This window comes from Mchenga conophoros, linkage group LG8, assembly GCF_057382185.1.
Source record: "Mchenga conophoros isolate Kocher_MC1m ecotype Shallow Benthic linkage group LG8, M_conophoros_male_GT1.1, whole genome shotgun sequence".
NCBI classification, from domain to species: domain Eukaryota; kingdom Metazoa; phylum Chordata; class Actinopteri; order Cichliformes; family Cichlidae; genus Mchenga; species Mchenga conophoros.
Window position 1 is genome coordinate 11,030,917 of NC_140533.1, and position 17,907 is coordinate 11,048,823.

The 17,907-nt window shown below is 42.8% G+C and overlaps 1 protein-coding gene across 2 annotated transcripts in view; it reads left to right on the forward strand.

Moving 5' to 3' along the window:
* Positions 1-17,707, forward strand: part of baiap2l1a (BAR/IMD domain containing adaptor protein 2 like 1a) — a 29,913-nt gene extending 12,206 nt beyond the window's left edge. The window contains exons 5-14 of one of the 2 annotated variants that reach the window (XM_085284017.1): positions 5,329-5,400; positions 6,127-6,261; positions 9,105-9,257; positions 9,350-9,493; positions 9,988-10,108; positions 10,409-10,622; positions 12,094-12,153; positions 12,258-12,414; positions 15,963-16,003; positions 16,103-17,707. In XM_085284017.1, coding sequence (XP_085140143.1) covers positions 5,329-5,400; positions 6,127-6,261; positions 9,105-9,257; positions 9,350-9,493; positions 9,988-10,108; positions 10,409-10,622; positions 12,094-12,153; positions 12,258-12,414; positions 15,963-16,003; positions 16,103-16,175 — 1,170 coding nt within the window. In that variant the 3' untranslated portion in view covers positions 16,176-17,707. The remainder of the gene's footprint in view (positions 1-5,328; positions 5,401-6,126; positions 6,262-9,104; positions 9,258-9,349; positions 9,494-9,987; positions 10,109-10,408; positions 10,623-12,093; positions 12,154-12,257; positions 12,415-15,962; positions 16,004-16,102) is intronic. The other variant, XM_085284018.1, reaches the window with a different exon arrangement.
* Positions 17,708-17,907: the final 200 nt, after the last annotated feature.

Sequence of the window (17,907 nt, forward strand, 5' to 3'; positions counted from 1 at the left end):
CTGCCACCCTCAGACACTGTGCAAACAAGCTGGCCCCAGTGTTTTCTGGCATTTTCAACTCCTCACTGCAGGTATGTCATGTGCCTGCCTGCTTCAAGTCCTCTACCATAATCCCTGTCCCCAAGAAACCTAGGATCACTGGACTAAATGACTACAGACCCGTGGCTCTGACATCTGTGGTCATGAAGTCATTTGAGCGTCTGGTTCTCGCCTATCTCAAGACCCTCACGGCCCCCCTCCTGGACCCCCTGCAGTTTGCATATAGAGCCAACAGGTCTGTAGACGACGCCATCAACATGGCCCTACACTTCATAGAATAGAATAGAATAGAATTCAACTTTATTGTCATTGCACATGCACAGGTACAGGGCAACGAAATGCAGTTTGCATCCATCCAGAAGTGCTTTAGTGATATAGATATATTACAATATATATTAGCAATAATATAGATATGTGAGTATATTACAGAAATGGGTCTATTATGGTATGTTATAATGTACACGGTATGAAGTATGTTGTGAATATTCTATAACTATAAGTATGTACAGGCTGTAGTGAGTACAAGCTATGTACAGGATATGAACAGGATATAAATATGAAAAACTATACAGAATATGAAATAAATAACTTTACAGAATCTGGGATATACAGCTATACAGAAATGGGAACTATGCAAGTTGTAAACAGTTGTAGGATTAAAGATTATCGAATGTACAGAATGATTATTTACACAGAGCTATACATTAGTGCAGTTAAGATAAGTGAGGGTGTAGATAGTTTCTACAGAGGCTATATAAAGTGCTAGTGGTTGTGAGTGGTGGTTCAGTCCATGTTATTATTGTGTTTGAGGGTACAGTTGTCCATTGTGGGTGTGTGTATGTTCAGTCCATGAGTTTAACGTGGGTCAGATGTCAGGAGGCAGAGTTCAGGAGTCTGACAGCTGTGGGGAAGAAGCTGTTCCGGTACCTGGTGGTCTTAGTCCGGAGGCTCCTGTGGCGCCTCCCAGAGGGCAGGAGGGTGAAGAGTCCATGTGATGGGTGACTGGGGTCTTTGATGATTTTCCCAGCCCTTTTCAGACACCGCTTCCTGTAGATGTCTTTTATGGCAGGAAGTGGTGCTCCGGCGATGCGCTGGGCAGTTTTCACGACCCTCTGCAACGCCTTCCGGTCCGAGGCAGAGCAGTTCCCGTACCAGACTGTTATACAGTTGGTCAGGATGCTCTCGATGGTGCAGCAATAGAAGTTCACCAGGATGTCTGAGGACAGGTGGTTCTTCCTCAGAGTCCTCAAGAAGAAGAGGCGCTGGTGAGCCTTCTTGACCAGCTTGGAGCAGTTGGTCGTCCAGGTGAGATCCTCGGAGATGTGGACTCCCAGGAACTTGAAGCTGCTCACACGCTCCACAGCCGTCCCCTTAATGTGGATGGGTGGATGTGGGTCAGCATTCCTCCTGTAGTCCACGATGAGCTCCTTGGTCTTCTCGGTGTTAAGCAGCAGGTTGTTTCTGTCGCACCACTCAGCCAGACGATCCACCTCCTCCCTGTAGGCGGCCTCATCGTTGTCACTGATGAGGCCAATCACCGTGGTGTCATCTGCAAACTTAATGATGGTGTTGGAACCATCAGCAGGTCTGCAGTCGTGGGTGAAGAGGGAGTAGAGGAAAGGGCTCATCACACAGCCTTGTGGTACACCGGTGTTCATTGTGATGGTAGATGAGCAGCGGTTATCCAGCCGGACATGTTGGGGGCGGTTGGTCAGGAAGTCCAGTAACCATTTGCAGATGAGGGAACTGATACCCAGGTCTGTCAGTTTCCTGATGAGTTGTGAGGGGTGGATTGTATTGAATGCTGAACTGAAGTCTATAAACAGCATTCTGGCGTAGGTGTTGTTGTTGTCCAGGTGTGAGAGGACAGAGTGCATTGCGATGGAGACTGCATCCTCTGTGCTCCTGTTCCGGCGGTATGCGAATTGGTGGGGGTCCAGGGTGGGGGGGAGACAGGATTTGAAGTGTGCTAGGACCAGTCGCTCTAAGCACTTAGTGATGATGGGGGTGAGTGCTACTGGGCGGTAATCATTGAGGCAAGATGGGTTGGAGTTTTTGGGTATCGGGACGATGGAGGTGGATTTGAAGCAGGCCGGTACCACAGCGTGGGCCAAGGACAGATTGAATATGTCTGTGAGCACTCCTGCAAGCTCCCCAGAACACGCTCTGAGAACACGCCCGGGGATGCCATCAGGGCCTGCAGCCTTGTGGACATTGATCCTGCTCAGCACCGCTCCTACATCGGTGGGGGAGAGAGTCATAGGTTGGTGGTCTGGCGTCATGTCTGCTTTGGTTGTGGTTGTGGGGTTCCCTCGCTCAAAACGAGCATAAAAGTTGTTGAGCTCGTTTAGGAAGGAGACATCAGAGGATGCGGGAGAGGGTTTGGTGGTCCTGTAGTCTGTGATGGTCTGGAGTCCTTGCCACATGCGTCGGGGGTTGGAGTTGGAGAAGTGTTCTTCTACCTTCTTTTTGTAATGGTGTTTGGCTTTTTTGATGCCCTTCTTTAGATTAGCCCTGGCTGTACTTTAGGCGTGTGCATCTCCTGACCTAAAGGCAGTGTTGCGGGCCTTCAGGAGGAGACGAACATCCCGGTTCATCCAAGGCTTCTGGTTGGGGTACATGGTGATCCGTTTCTGGGTGGTGACACTGTCTGTGGTTTTGGAGATGTAATCCAGTACAGATGAGGCGTACTGGTCCAGGTCTGTGTGGGTGAACATATTCCAGTCTGTGTTTTTAAATCTGTCCTGGAGCACTGCGTCTGTCCCCTCTGGCCACACTTTAATTGTCCTCACAGCAGGTTTCACACGTTGGATGAGTGGTGAATACCGAGGTGTGAGGAACAGGGAGAGATGGTCCGATTGTCCAATGTGGGGGAGGGGTGTGGCTTTGTAGGCTCCAGCCAGGTTGGAATACACATGGTCTAAAGTCTTGTCTCCTCTGGTGTGGCAGGAGACATGTTGGTGGAATCTGGGGAGGACTGTCTTTAAGTTGGTGTGGTTGAAGTCGCCAGCAACAATGAAAGCAGCCTCGGGGTGTTTATTCTGGTGTTTGTTAATGGCTGCAGAAAGTTCTTTCATGGCCAACCTAGCATTAGCGTCGGGGGGTATATACACGGCAGTGAGTATGATCGAAGTGAATTCTCTGGGGAGATAATAAGGTCTGCATTTGACCATTAAAAACTCCGCATTAGGTGAGCAGTGACTCTCAGTAGTAGTGGAGTTCATGCACCAAGCATTGTTAATATAAATGCACAAACCTCCACCTCTGGTCTTGCCGGAGTCATCTGCTAGCCTGTCGGCTCGGTGTGTGTGGCGTCCTGCTAACTCGATAGCATTGTCCGGGCAGCTGTTGTTCAGCCATGTTCGGTGAAAAACATGACATTTGAGTCCATAATCCGTCTGTTGTTAGTGATGGAGAGCCGTATCTCATCCATTTTGTTTGCCAGAGAACGGACATTGGCGAGAAAAATACTGGGTAAAGGCAGCCGGCGTGGTGTTAGCTTTAGCTTAGCCCGTAGCCCGTAGCCCTCCGCGCCTACCTCGCCTTTGTTTACGATCTCGGCGCCGTCTGCGTGCACTTCCGCCCAGCCGGGGAGAGTGGGCAGCCTCCGGTGTTCTGGAGATCTCTGGGGTGAGTCGGAGATCGGCGATAAAACTGTTGGAGTTGTGAGTCCAGATGTCCAGAAGCTCTTGTCTGCTGTAGGTCAGCAACGCACAGCAATTCTGGACGAATAATCCGGTTAAAAGTAGATAAAAAACCGCTAAATAGCAGATTCTGGAGAGACACTGAGCCTCGCGTTGTTCACGCGCCGCCATCTTCATCCTGCAGCATCTGGACTCCCCAGGAACCTACGCCAGGATCCTGTTTGTGGACTTCAGCTCTGCCTTCAACACCATCCTTCCAGACCATCTCCGAGACAAGCTTTCCCAGATGAATGTGCCTGATCCCATCTGCCGGTGGATCACTGACTTCCTGACGGACAGGAAGCAGCATGTGAGGCTGGGAAAGAATGTCTCGGACTCCCGGACCATCAGCACCGGCTCCCCTCAGGGCTGTGTTCTTTCTCCTCTGCTCTTCTCCCTGTATACTAACTGCTGCACCTCCACCCACCAGTCTGTCAAGCTAATCAAGTTTGCAGATGACACCACCGTTATTGGACTCATCTCGGACGGGGATGAGTCTGCCTACAGGAGGGAGGTTGAACGTCTGGTGTCCTGGTGCAGCCACAACAACCTGGTGGTGAATGCCCAGAAGACAGTGGAGATTAATGTGGACTTCAGGAAGCACACAGCCCCACTCCCTCCCATCATCCTGACTGACACCCCCATCACCTCTGTGGACTCATTCCGCTTCCTGGGTACCACCATCACCCAGGACCTGAAGTGGGAGCCCACCATCACCTCCGTCATCAAGAAAGCCCAGCAGAGGATGTACTTCCTGAGGCAGCTGAAAAAATTCAACCTGCCAACACGGACGATGATGCAATTCTACACTGCAATCATCGAGTCCATCCTCACCTCCTCCATCACCGTGTGGTACGCTGGAGCCACTATCAGGGACAAACAGAGACTGCAGCGTGTTGTGCGCTCTGCTGAGAAGGTGATTGGCTGCAGACTCCCATCTTTGCAGGACCTGTACACCTCCAGGACACTGGGGCGTGCAGCTCGGATCTCAGCTGACCCTTCTCACCCTGGACACAGTCTGTTTGACCTGCTCCCCTCAGGCAGGAGGCTCCGTTCCATTCCCACCAGAACCTCTCGCCATAAGAACAGTTTCTTCCCCTCTGCTGTTGGACACATGAACAATAACCGTATGACTGTTCCCACCACTAACACATGACCCTACGCTGTGTTCACTGCATCATTCCATGTTTGGCACTGATCACCACCTGCACTCATGTATATATCTATCTACTTAGCACTTTTAATTCTTATTCTTATTTTTATTTTCATGTCTATTTAAGCTTAATTTATGACAGCATGTTTGCACTGAAGCACCGCAGCAATTTCCCAATGTTGTAAACCTGCTCAACATTTGGCAATAAAACCCTTTCTGATTCTGATTCTGGAGTTTGACACTTGTGCCTTAGGGTAAAATGCTTCAGATACCTTGTGACAACATATAAACGGAAGACAAGTATTCCCAAATGAAATATGTCAACAACTGAAGCCATTATCAAATATTCCAGAAGATCAATCCATGCTTACTGTACACAACGAGTGATGTGACTGAACTGAACTGTAACTTTGATGTATGTATCAACAAATTCGTGATGTTTCCTATCTGCAGTTCAAGAGATTCCACAGAGATGTTATTATCGAGCTGGAGAAGAAGACAGAGATGGATGTCAAATACATGAACGTACGTGTCTCCATAGAGAAAACAGCGTTTTTCTGTCTCTAAGAGATAGGCATGGTGACCCTGACATCAACAAGTATTTTTAGATATCACATTTTGAACCCTTAATTTTAGCATTTTGATCATAACCAGTAGTTTGGAACACAGGGTAGACTGCTATGTTATCAGAAATGTGTACCAGAGTTTAAGCTTGGATGGTCTAGTAGTACAAATAACCACAGTGCAAGGCATATTTGTATATAATAACTGCATTACAAATCTTCCAAAATCATCAACACAGGTCGAGAGTTCAGTGGTTCTAATGATCTGAGGAGAAGCCCAGCAGGAAGCTACTAGCGACAAGCACCTGTCAAGAGGTCTACATGTACTTAATGTGGCCACACTCTAATAGTACACAACATTAAGCTTTTATTACAATTAAAGCTTTAGTTGGAAGTTAAAAAGAGCGGCTGGTATAAAAAGAATTTTATACCAGCCTTTTCATACCACATGTTGAGTTCTGTTGGAAAGATCACTTTTGGAGCCAACTAAATTGATTATTTCAGCAAATGCAGTTTTAGGCATTTCTACTTCTTCTTTTTTCCAGAAGTTTCCTCTTGCATACATCTTGTTTATGTAACTATATTTCATGGAAGCTAAGCGTCCCTAAGGGAAGCATTGATGATGGTTTAGTTCTTCTTGTTTGTGTAGTGAAATGCCTGTTTTCCTCTTGTTAAATGACTCCTGCAGGCCACCTTCAAGCGCTATCAGTCAGAGCACAAGGTGAAACAGGAATCCCTAGACCGTTCTCAGACAGACCTGAAGAAGCTCAGGAGGAAAAGCCAGGGAAAGCACTCATCCAAATATGACCTCAGAGAGAACGAGGTGAGCTTGAAACAAAACCAGCTCCAATCTTTCCTGAACATTAAAAGGCGACTGTGTGCTAATACTTTGGATGTTTTTAAAGTATGTGGAGTTTGAATGCTGACACTCGGCTGGCTGTGAAGACTGGATGACTAGTATAACATTTATTTGACAGGGTAATGAATTGAGGCCAAGGCTTCTCGTGATAGGGATTAGTTTGCCTGTAATATTAGGGCAACTCATTGGAATGAAATTCCATGTTTGCTTTTCAGTTATTTTTTTTTTCTTTTGTATTACATAATAGCGCCACTGATGACAGGCGTTTGAGAAAGGACACCCTTGGTGTCTTCAAATGTTTTGACTTATGTGGGATAAAAGGGCATTTTAAAAACCTTTCATGTAGTAATAAAACTATCAAAGAAGTCACCGTGGTCAAAGCTGCGTGCAGTTCACCTGTTTTTACATGGTGCACAATAGAACAATCATATGGCTTAAATGACTGTTTTCATAGAAGGTACACACACCCATTTTTTGTACAAAGGAAAGCATGCATACAGGCACAGATTCAAACCCTGTTGAGATTCAGGTTGTATTGGATGCAGCACATCTGATTGGTCTACTAATAAGTTTCATTCATGTAAACCACAAATGTAAGCAGTGATTAAATAAATACAATTCCATTTAGAAAAACCTACAAAAACAGTCAAAATACTGTTGTTTTAAATATCCAGTTATTACTGACTGATGGACTAGTTAATTTGATTAACTTTGAATGCACTCAGGTGTGTGTGGGTGTTGTGTTGGTATATAAATACTACCCCTCCATCATTCTTATCGTTGATTTGCATTCTGCTCAGAAAGTTTCCATCCTGTAAATATGTTTTCTTATGACAACAACAATCATTTCTGTGGCTTTTTAACCTTCAGTCCACTCTGGAAAAAGTGGACTGATATGCTTATTGTGCAACGTAGTGTGATGCATTTATCTAAGTACGGAAACTTAAAGTGGAGTCCACAGTAGTGTCTACAGGTATAAGCTATTTACATTTAAGTATTTGAAGATCCTTTTTAATAAAATGTTCACAACCAACACCAAAAGTGAAAATTATTAAAATGAATGTCAGTTCAAAGTCCACAGTAATCGAAGGCAAAGTAAGGAAAGTGTGTAGCTGAATATTCAAATATGCTCACTAAGGCTTTTATTATTATTGCTAGCATAATGCTTCATAGTTGGTACTGTACAGTGCTGTTCATCTGCATTGTATAAAGACAATGCTAATGCTAAACTGGATCTACAATGACAGCATGGCTTCATAGTAAAAGTAGAAGAGTCTGGGAACTTGCATGCCTGCAGTCCAGACCTAAAACTTGTGTATTATGAGATTCTTTAAGGAGTAAAAACCAAGAGCAAAAGAGATCTAAGTGTTCTAGGTTTGCTCTGTTGTGTTTTCCTGCTGCTAAACTCTGTATCAGTCCTCTGTTTATCTTTGCATTTGAATGGCACTGTTTAAAAGACACCCATACAATAAGCCGTGTTGTCTGGGTGGAGCTTGATAGCCTGATCCTGTTTCTCAAGCCAGGTTGAAACTGGGGCCTTTCTTTCCACAGAATGGACTTTTTCATTATCTGATAAAAATGACACCAGTGAGCTACATGCGAGATGAGTCTAACTGCCCAGCTTTCTAATAATGTGTAGGGCTTGAGTAAGGGGCCAGTAATGAGCTCAGCCCTGTCGGCCTGCTCTTCCACCTCACGTCTGGGCAATTTTAGTGGTGAAAATGGGAAATAAAGAGCTTTGATTCCGTGTCTGAGAGAGAGACACACATAGAGGGAATGAGACCAGACAGTAGGGGATGGTCTTTGACAGAGCCCTTAGAGATAGGCTGCTTTACCATCACCATGACAACCTGGGGAAAATGAAAAAGATTGGGGGAGTAGGCGTTGAATAAAAAAGGGATGGAGTGAAGGTTGGGAAGTTTATTTTAAAGGGTTCAGTGTGCCTTGTGTCAGGGTCCAGCTGCCCGTGTGTGCGGCGTGACGCGTAGACTCAGTCTCAGGCTCTCTGTGGGGAAGGGGAAGACTGATTTGGTCTCCCGCTGAGCTAAGATTGATCCAGGGGCAGCAGGAGACTCAAATAAACTTGTCCCTAAGTGCAGGGACTTTGACTACAAAGCTCATTAGGAGCGTGATTTGTGCATCTAACCTGAGGACCCAAACAGCTTTTGCTCACAGGGAGCCATCAAGAGTCAGTTTTCCCAATCTTGGGTGTTAAAGCAACAAAAGTCCCCCGATCAGAGGCGTTGGCACCTGGTAGCAAAGAATTAAATAAAATAAAATAAACAGCAAGTATTTTGAATAGTCACCTTACTCCATTTAAAAGAGGATTTTATTTATGTTGCAATTATGGCCTGATACAGATGTGACTGAATATATGTGTGTATATATAAATGCAAAGTTTAAAAAAACAAAAGGGATAATGCATGTTAAAAAATTGCAAAAATACTTAATTAAATGGACCTATATTAATACTACAATAAATAAACTACAAATAGAATAAATAAATGTACATCAATATTAATGATAGTAATTAAGTTAATAGCTCCACCCACATGTGGTTAAACCCTTTTGTTTGTCATAATCTTTCTTCTGACATTTTTTGAACTGAGATAAAGATTATTTTGAACTGTGAATCATGCAAAGCTACTCTAATACAGCCAAACAAAACTATGGAGCTGAAAATTGGCTAAATAGATCCTCTTAACTATAAGCTCATCATTGCATTTAATGAACCCGATGAAGCACAGATTAAATTGTTGTTATTCACCCTATTCTGTAACCTCTTGTCCTGTGACCACCTTCTGCAGTACTTGCAGACTATCTCATCACGCCAGATGGACATGCAGAAGTTCATTGCTGACGGCTGCAGAGAGGCTTTGCTGGAAGAAAAGCGACGCTTCTGTTTCCTGGCGGACAAACACTGCATGTTCTCCGGTCAAATTAGCAACTTCTATGAGAACGTAAGCAAGGACTGAGATGAACATCCAGCACAGCCGCATCACACCTTCTATAATGGATCATTTAACTTGCTCTCATTCTCTGGTGCTTCCAGGCCAAAGAAATACTGTCGGTGAAGATCCCCACCTGGCAGGAAAAGTGCAGCGACATCACCAAGGTGCCAGACTCTGTGGTGAGCATGATAGAAGGGCTGTCCGTCGTTCCACAACAATCACCGCTGGTTGATCACTGTAACAGGGTTAGTTTGATTTTATTATTTGATTTGTAAGTGTGAAATCTGTAGATGTTAAGCATTCTTCTGTCATGTATTACCTTGTTCTATCACATATTCTCATCGTACCATGGGGGTAGTTTAGATTAAAACTGAGGATAGAGCATGCTGTAGTGCATAAGGAGAACAAAGCATTTGTAAAAGACTGGCCCTGCGGGGTTTTTATCTTCTCAAGTTGTTGTGTTGTAGTTTATCTTGTTAAAGTAATGAAATCTGTTGTATCAGATGAAAGCTGTTGTGTAAAGTAGTAAGACATGGGTGATTGTTATCAGCAGGAATTCTCAGATGTGTTGTTGCTGTTGTGTGGTGTTAAGGTCCAGTGAGGCAACAGCTGTTTAGTGCTTCGCACTTCACTTTGTGACTGTTTGATTATAGCACTAAGGACCTGTTGAGATCTGAATAATGCCAATTCACTTTGTCATATTGATGCATCCGCTAATCAGTCTTTGTGATCTCTTCAGGTCAATGTGGACTCTGGCCCTCCTCCAGCACCACCCCTCAAAGCTCAGTTCAGCCCACTTGCCAACATGTTTAATCAAGAGCCCACATTTCCATTTAACTCCTCTTCAGACCACAGCTCAGGTAAAGTTGGCTTATGTGAACTGCATAAATAAATATATAATCTTTATTGGTGAAGACTAAATCAACTTTGTTATCTACATGATGTGTGATTTTTATTTTTTTTCTGTCTAAAATAGGCCAGACTCGCTCATATTTCCTGTATATGTGTAAAGGAAACATTCTCATGCCAGAGCTGTCCATTAAATAGCTGCAGAAACAGCTAGCCATCCCCCCAAATTAAAAAAAACAAAACAAAACTTCGTTTACAACGGTTCAACAGAAATCTGGCAAAGTCTCATTTCTAGTCTCTTCTGCCTCCAGATCAGGGCAGTATTGGAGATGGCAGCCTGTCGAGATCTACATCCCAGTCATCTGGTCTGAACGTGAGCAAGAAGTTCCGGGTTAGAACCATTTTCCCTCACACAGCAGGCAACAACGACACGCTCCTGAGCTTCGATGAAGGCGACATCATCACTCTGCTCATCCAGGACGAGAAGGACGGCTGGTTGTACGGAGAGCTGGAGAAGACGCAGCAGTGAGTCTTCATCTGCTTTTGTATTCAGGGCTGTGTTAACGGCTAAGAAAACCTGAGCTTAGTCTCCACAATCTCATTTAAAGTTACATTTTGTAATCTAGTTATCGTTCATTTTATTCACTCAATAGATTTGTTGTCTACAAATCCCAAATATCTCTAGTTGAATATTATTTTTATTTATTCCTTTATTTATTCATTTTTAGGCAATATCAAAACATTAAAGGTACAGTTTGTAAAATCTCACCATTAGATGTCAGTGAATTGCAGATTGCAGTCAACTGAATTCTGTTTTCTTGTCCCTACCAGTCAAGTGCATAATCTTAGCTACGGTGGGCGTTTTAGCGTTTTAAAAAAATGTTAACTTGTTGGTACACCTAAGACAGGAATGATACTTCCATTACAAGAAAGACGTAGCAGTCGTGGCACACGGGTGGTTTTTTTTCCCCACATAACTCAGCTGACAGTACAAGTTTCTCTTTTGTGCTTTTGCTGCTTTGTCATGCTAGTACCACATGCCTCAAAATACAGAGTACGGTATGTCCGGTATGTTCAACACGACATTCGTAAAGCCTGATCTTAGCTCACTCACGTACACATGCAGAAAAATGGGTGCAAACATGCAAAAAAAACCAAAACAAAACAAACCAGGAGGCATCTTCTCATGTAGATTATACAACAACAACATTTTCCTTCCCCAAACACAAGGAAGGAAAATATTTTAGCTGGAACTTTTATAAATTCCAATGAAGTCAGACCTTTTTAGCAGCTGTGATTACATGTCACCTCCAGAGAAGGTGGAAAAATGTTCACAGGTGCTAAATGAAAGATCTCCCTGCTTTTTATTCCCTTAGACAAACATAGCACCTGTTAGCTTTGCATCCACTTGTACAAAGGATCAGGCTTGTTTATGTACAGCAGGCTGTGTTTGCATATGTGGCTGCAGCAGCATTACCCTCCTTCTGTGTATAATTACGTTCATATTCATCCTTGCCAGATCACTTAGGGCTCATCATGCAGGATTATGGAGTGCTTTCAGTTTGCGTTTGTCCCACTTTGAAAGAATTTACACGAGCCTTATCTGCTTGTTGTGCGTGGCATTAGGCGGCCTTTTTAATTTCAAGTGATTTTAATGCAGTCAATGGCTTTTTTTTTTTTCCTTTTCTTTTTTTCCCCCAAGAAGAGGCCGTGTTGGGAGAAATCAGTGCTTTCTGTTTCTTAGCAACAAATCCACTGCATTGGTCTGATAAGCCATCGTTTTCTCCAGACGTGACTTGGAGACAACTTTGGAGTCTTAGTGAACAAAATCTTCTATTCTGTGTCTGATGTTAGAATTTTATTCAAGTGTTTTGTCTGCTGCGGTGATTCTCTATCGTGATGGATTCCAGATGACTGCTAAGAAATTGCATGACTCGTTATGTAATTTTATTTTGACGTTTTTTTTAAAGATGAAACTATGTGCTTCTGTTCCCAGGCGGGGCTGGTTTCCCTCATCTTATTGTCGAACTTACACTGAGTCGGTGGTATCAAATAGGTAAGAGGTGTCAGAGCCAAGCATTGAATCAATAACTTTTTTTTTTTTTTTTTTAATTTCACAGCTGCTGTTGGATAACTGAAGCTTTATGTAATGTGTCTCAGTAGTAATCTAGGCACGCCAGTGCATCGTCTTAGTACGATTAGCCTGCCAGAGACTGAGGAGGAGGAGGACGAAACAGTGTTGCTGCCACCACCAGACTACAGCGACGACGCCCCCTCCCGCCCAGTCATCCTCTCAATGCCTTCGCCAGTAAACACGGTCAGTATCAGCACTCGATTAAGTAAACCACCTGTCATCAGCTGTATCAGGAGCATTTCCAGAGCGTGACCTGATATCTTTTTTTCCTCATGTTTTGATAATTTGGGTTGATATGACGTATCTTTAGGTGGCAATGCTTTGAAATAGTGCTGCAGTTAAGCAATTTGAGTTTTGTAGGTATTACCAAGAACACGTGCTCTAGAAGAAAACGGATAAACAACATGCCTTTACACTGGATGTTTTGCTGTAACACAACAAGCATGTATGGAATTTGTGCAATTTCACAAATGATTGATTTATTATGATGATCAGGGTTGTCATTTAGGGAAGCTGTTCAGTGAGTGTGCTACTCAGCATTTTTCTGAATCTGCTCTGTAGTTTTCCATTACATTGTAAAACAATAAGTATACTTTTTTTTCTGTGTATTTCACACTGCTTATAACAATCTTTCACATTATCATTTCTGCTCTTGGCTTTGTATGGCTGCAGCTATCCTTGATACGGTCTAATTCACACATCTCTTGGTGTGAGCACAGAAGCTGCTGTTAAAACCTTTTGCTTGTGAGAGGTAGCCAATTGCAGGAAAGCTAGCCAAGGGAAGCTAAAACAGCTTTATTGAAAAATGAGCATAAGCATTTATTTTGAAAAAAGACCTATGCAAATGATCAAAGACCCCGCAGTGGCAAAAAACAGCCCCTTGAGATCATGATCTATCCAGCAAATTCAGTAATCATTTCCAGGTGCCTTGAAAGCTAGTGCAAGACCTGCCTTTGCCATTCAAGTCCATTCAAGCAGCGTCTCACTGAGCCACCTTTTAAAAACAGGGAGGTGATGTCGATTTCCAGTCCAATAAAAGTAGTCTGTTTGCACCAATCACGCCTTCCCTCAGGGCTTTTCTTTGATGGGCCTTGTTCCATCAGATACTAACATGCTGTTAAGTTTAATATTAGGCACCAACACAAAGAACAGCTAAGAGTGACTGTTGAAAGCTTGGAGCGAAAAGAGTAGCTGCTCGTCATCTTCAGCCCTCTTTGCTATTAGAAATAGGTCTGAGCTAACTGCAACCCCATATCTCACACATGCCCTCCCCTCTCTCTGTTTTGACACCCAGTCTGTGAACAGAAAGGAGTTAGTCTGCTGAAAAATCCAGAATGCAGTACTTGTCAAAGGATTGTCAAATACGACATGGTATGCTGTTCAGAACAGCTGTGCCTCAAGCACAAGCAAGTTTTTAGTTACTGATTTCAGTCAGATTTAAAGAAAGGGGTTTTTTTGGGGGGTGGTTTTTGGTCAGCTGTGGTTCTCTCTTCCACTTTGGACCACTCTGAACCACATGTCAAACTCTAGGCTACTTGGAGATAAAGAAAAAGAACCACCAGAGTCATTGTGATTCACAAAAATGAATTTCTGCAAAGTTTGCATGGGAGTCTTGATATATTTAAGTCCTCAGCAAACATTGCACTTTGTAGAGACATTATAAAAGCTAATATCCTGCAGCTGCTCTGTAATGTGACATGCATTTCTCCCCGGCTGCTGCTCATTGGCGAAGTTTAATGGCTGAAGTTTGTGGAGTTAGTCATCATTTTAACACAAGGTTATTTCTTCCTGATGGGACACGTGCCCTTGCTGGGTCGTCACTCCACACATGCACCATAAATGCCATCATGCAGGCAGAACTTTTAAGTCGAACTGATCGCGTCTTATCAACATCTCCTTAGTGCGCAGTCACCGGCTCCACGCCCTTGAAATGGCACAGCTAGAAGCACACCTGTGTTCTGTAAACAAGGTTCAAGGAAATGCGCTATATTTATTAAGACTATAGTTTCCACGAAGTATGTTTAATCTTCAGAGAAGTCACATTCAGTAGGGGCCTGTTTGTAATTTTGACAGATACAGGCATGACCACGGTACCTAGAAGAAAAGTGTAAAACAAATCAGAGAGGAGAAAAAGGTGGTAAAATACTCCCAGACAGGTTTTGACTAGAGAAGAGTTACAGAGGGAAGCATAAAAGATGAGAGAGTACAGTCTCAATTTAATTTTGTGACTGTGCTGTGCTGCCTGACTGGAAATGAACTATCTGTTGAGCCAGCAGGCAAGCCCAGGCACACTTCTTTCTCATCACCTTCCTTTCTGTTCTGGACTGTCTGTACTGTCCTCTGAGTTTGCTGCGTCAGGGTTTCACTATGAAATATACGACAGTGGGGGAAATACCAGCTCAGCGTACCCCAAAATTTTACATCCTGTTTGAGAAAGTAGGAGCTACAAATTTACCACCAAAAAAGTGTTTATGTTCAGATCAGCCCTATCAGCTAGCTATCAGTTACAATAATAGAACCCCCTGGGTGTCCTGTGAATTGTGGGAGGTAGGACTTCTTCCAGCACATCCCAAAAACGATCAGTTCATTTGGGATCTGGGGCTTTTTGAGGTGGGGTTAGTTTGTGTTCCACTACAAAAGCAATTCAGGAGTGTCTCAAGGAACACATTGCCCTTCCTTCTTACCATATCCACTGCTAGGAAGTGCTGTTGCCATGGGGGTGTGTACATTGCCTGGTATGTGACAAAGGAAAAGCTGTGCATTATTCTAACAGTGCACAGTCACAATGGTCAGGGGTCACTTTACATCATAGTTGATCAGTGTGTGTTGGACACAATTATATTCTGTGCTGTTTGAGGGGGGGAATTGCAGGACACCTTTAAGCAAGGTTAGGGTGGGGTTTTTTTGTGACATAATCAGTTGAACTGGAGAAGAAATTCTGTTTTTTAACACAAATTTGATTGAGGTTTTCTCTTTGTGAAGCAAATCTGTGCTCATTTATTTGTGATTCATCTAATCAGAAGTAAAAGTTTGCTGAGAACTACAAAAAAGCCAGGATGTTTCAAACAATGAATGATGAATGTAATGCCTTCAAAGCCCGTCTGTGGCTTTAAGAACTGTCACATTTTTTTTTGTTGACACCTGGTGTTTCTTGCTCTCTAGGGGAAAAGATGGGTAATGTCTGTTTCCTACAAAAAACGACAACAAAAAAGGCCTTCTCATACACATAATAAAATTATCTGCATGAGCTGATGTGACCTACCATGAAAAACAGAAACCACTGATGGTTCATTTTAAAACCTTTTGTCACGGGACATATTGTGAGACTACGGCAGCCCTCGGGGCATGCAGCTCAGAGATTTCTGCTCCTGAACCTCGTTGTTTTCCATGCTCACCTTTCACTCTGCTGGCAGTAAGATTATCACCAACCTAAGGTGAGAGAGGGTAAAAAAAAAAAAAAAGTGTTTCAATTGCCAGCCTTTCTAGATTGTCTAGATTACAGGTTCAGTGAGTTCTGAGTTTTGTGGTGTAATTATATGTCAAAGGAAGGCAGGGGGGGGGGGACAACTGTTGATGGGAAGTCTGATCAAACTAGTCCGACAACTAGTGCTTTCTTAATAGCTGGAGGCAGTTTTTGGAGATTGCAATGATGCCTGTTGAACTTTGTGTTGTTTCCATTTTGGTGACTTGAAGTTAAAGAGTCATTTCTTCTGCTTTTTCTTTAATAACAGGTTTCTTTAGTCAACGGGACTCCAAAGGCTCCTTTTCTTGCGTGAGTGACACAGCTGGCAGATTTTCACATATCCATATGACTAATTAAAAATCTATTTGACAATAACCTCATACATCTTTGTTCATTTTCTTTCCGCAGAGGAGGGAACCCCTTTGCCATGGTCAAGCTGAAGCCGACTGTCACAAATGACAGATCTGCACCACTCATCTAACTCTAAGCTTATTAGGGTGGTGGTGGGGTTCTTCACCGCTGTTATGCCTTCAGGGGACTCTTGTACTGGAATCATACAACCCCCTCTGCGACACACTGACTATCTCCCCAACCCAACATCTCACTAGCCTGCATGCTAGTTTTTTTTTCCTCAGTACCAGCGCGTGTTTTATCATCAACAAAATGAACATTTAGACTTCCCTCTGATCCATATCGTTTTAGTAAAAGTAGCATTTAAATTGGTGAACGTGTTGCATTTCCTGTGGCTGCTTTGCAGTGAAAGCCGCCATGTGATCTGCAGTGCCATTAGAAAGTATTTGCTTTACGTTGTTTACCAGGAACTTAATATGACTGCTGATACTGAGCGGAGACAGAAAACTGTAAACAGTGAGGCTGTTATCAAAGTAATCAAATTGTACTGAATTGCAGTCATGCGTCTTTAAAGCAGTCCAGAGAAATCCACTAGAAGATTTTCCTCTGTCACTACCAGGAAAAAGTGCACATACACAGCTACTCCAAGTAAACAGGTTGAACGACCATTGCTTTTTACTCCTCAGTCGTAAAAGGCTGATGGGGTATTGTTGTCTACAAAATTGTTGTTACTGATATGCTATTTGGTAGATGAAGTCTTTGTTTTCATTTTGGAATGAACCAGTCTCTTTATTGCTTTGTAAGACACTCGGTCAGGCTTGTTTCAATGAAAAATGATGAGATCCAGATGTAAACCTTTGCTACCTGATACTGATGAAACAGACAAGCATACAGGTTGTCTTCCTGACTTGCCAAAATATCTGTATCTTTAGTTCTTTCTTTTTTTACTAGTTATTTTACTAGTTTTGTTTTTTTGTTTTTTTTTTAATTTGTCGAGGTATTTAGTTGTGAGAATGAAGGGAGAGTGATATTGGGAAAGAAGGGGTTTGTCATTGGATTAAAGGCAAAAACACTAAGTCACAGTTTTGAATGACAAAGGTATTTATATATAAAATAAGTTTGTATGAAATATTTAATAAATCTGTAAACAAAAGTCAGACACAGCAGTCACCACGCTCAGTCCAAGCCATGGATGCTACTTTCTTTTGTTGTTTTTTTTTTTTGTTAGGCCTGACTGCTGCTTTTGCATATTAAATGGATAAGATGACCTTTTGATGAAGGGAATTATTTCACTCCTCATTGTTTGTTTCGTAGTTGTTATATGTAGCTTCTGTGCACAACACAGTTTATGCAAAATGAGAATGTACTTTAACGGCAATCATTTGAAATGTGCATAAGTAAAATAACTCATTGTTTGAAATATTCAAAGTGTTATTTTGTGAGGAAAATGACTTTTCCCCCCATGAATTAGCTTTTCTGAGTTCAGCTGTATGATGAGCAAGTGATTCATAAGACAGTTGATTGAATCGTATTAACTCACTGATGTAAGTGAACCCATCACACTGCCATAATGAAACATGCTTTTCTTCCGAGTACCTTGCCACTGTGTTGACCGATAGTCTTTTTTTTTTTTTTTTCAATAAAACATAAAGCCTGAATGTTCATTTTCTGTTGTCTTCTCGCTAATTTAACTGTCTGTTAGCTGAAATGAAAGAAAGTGATTATAATCATAACTTAAGGACTGGAGTGAAAACAAGTGAAAAAGCAGCCAATGCCCAAAGAAAGACTGGAGAACTATTGCTCAATGAAGTCTGGCTCCTTAGAAGCAAAATATAAATACAAGAGAGCTCGGGATATTTGCA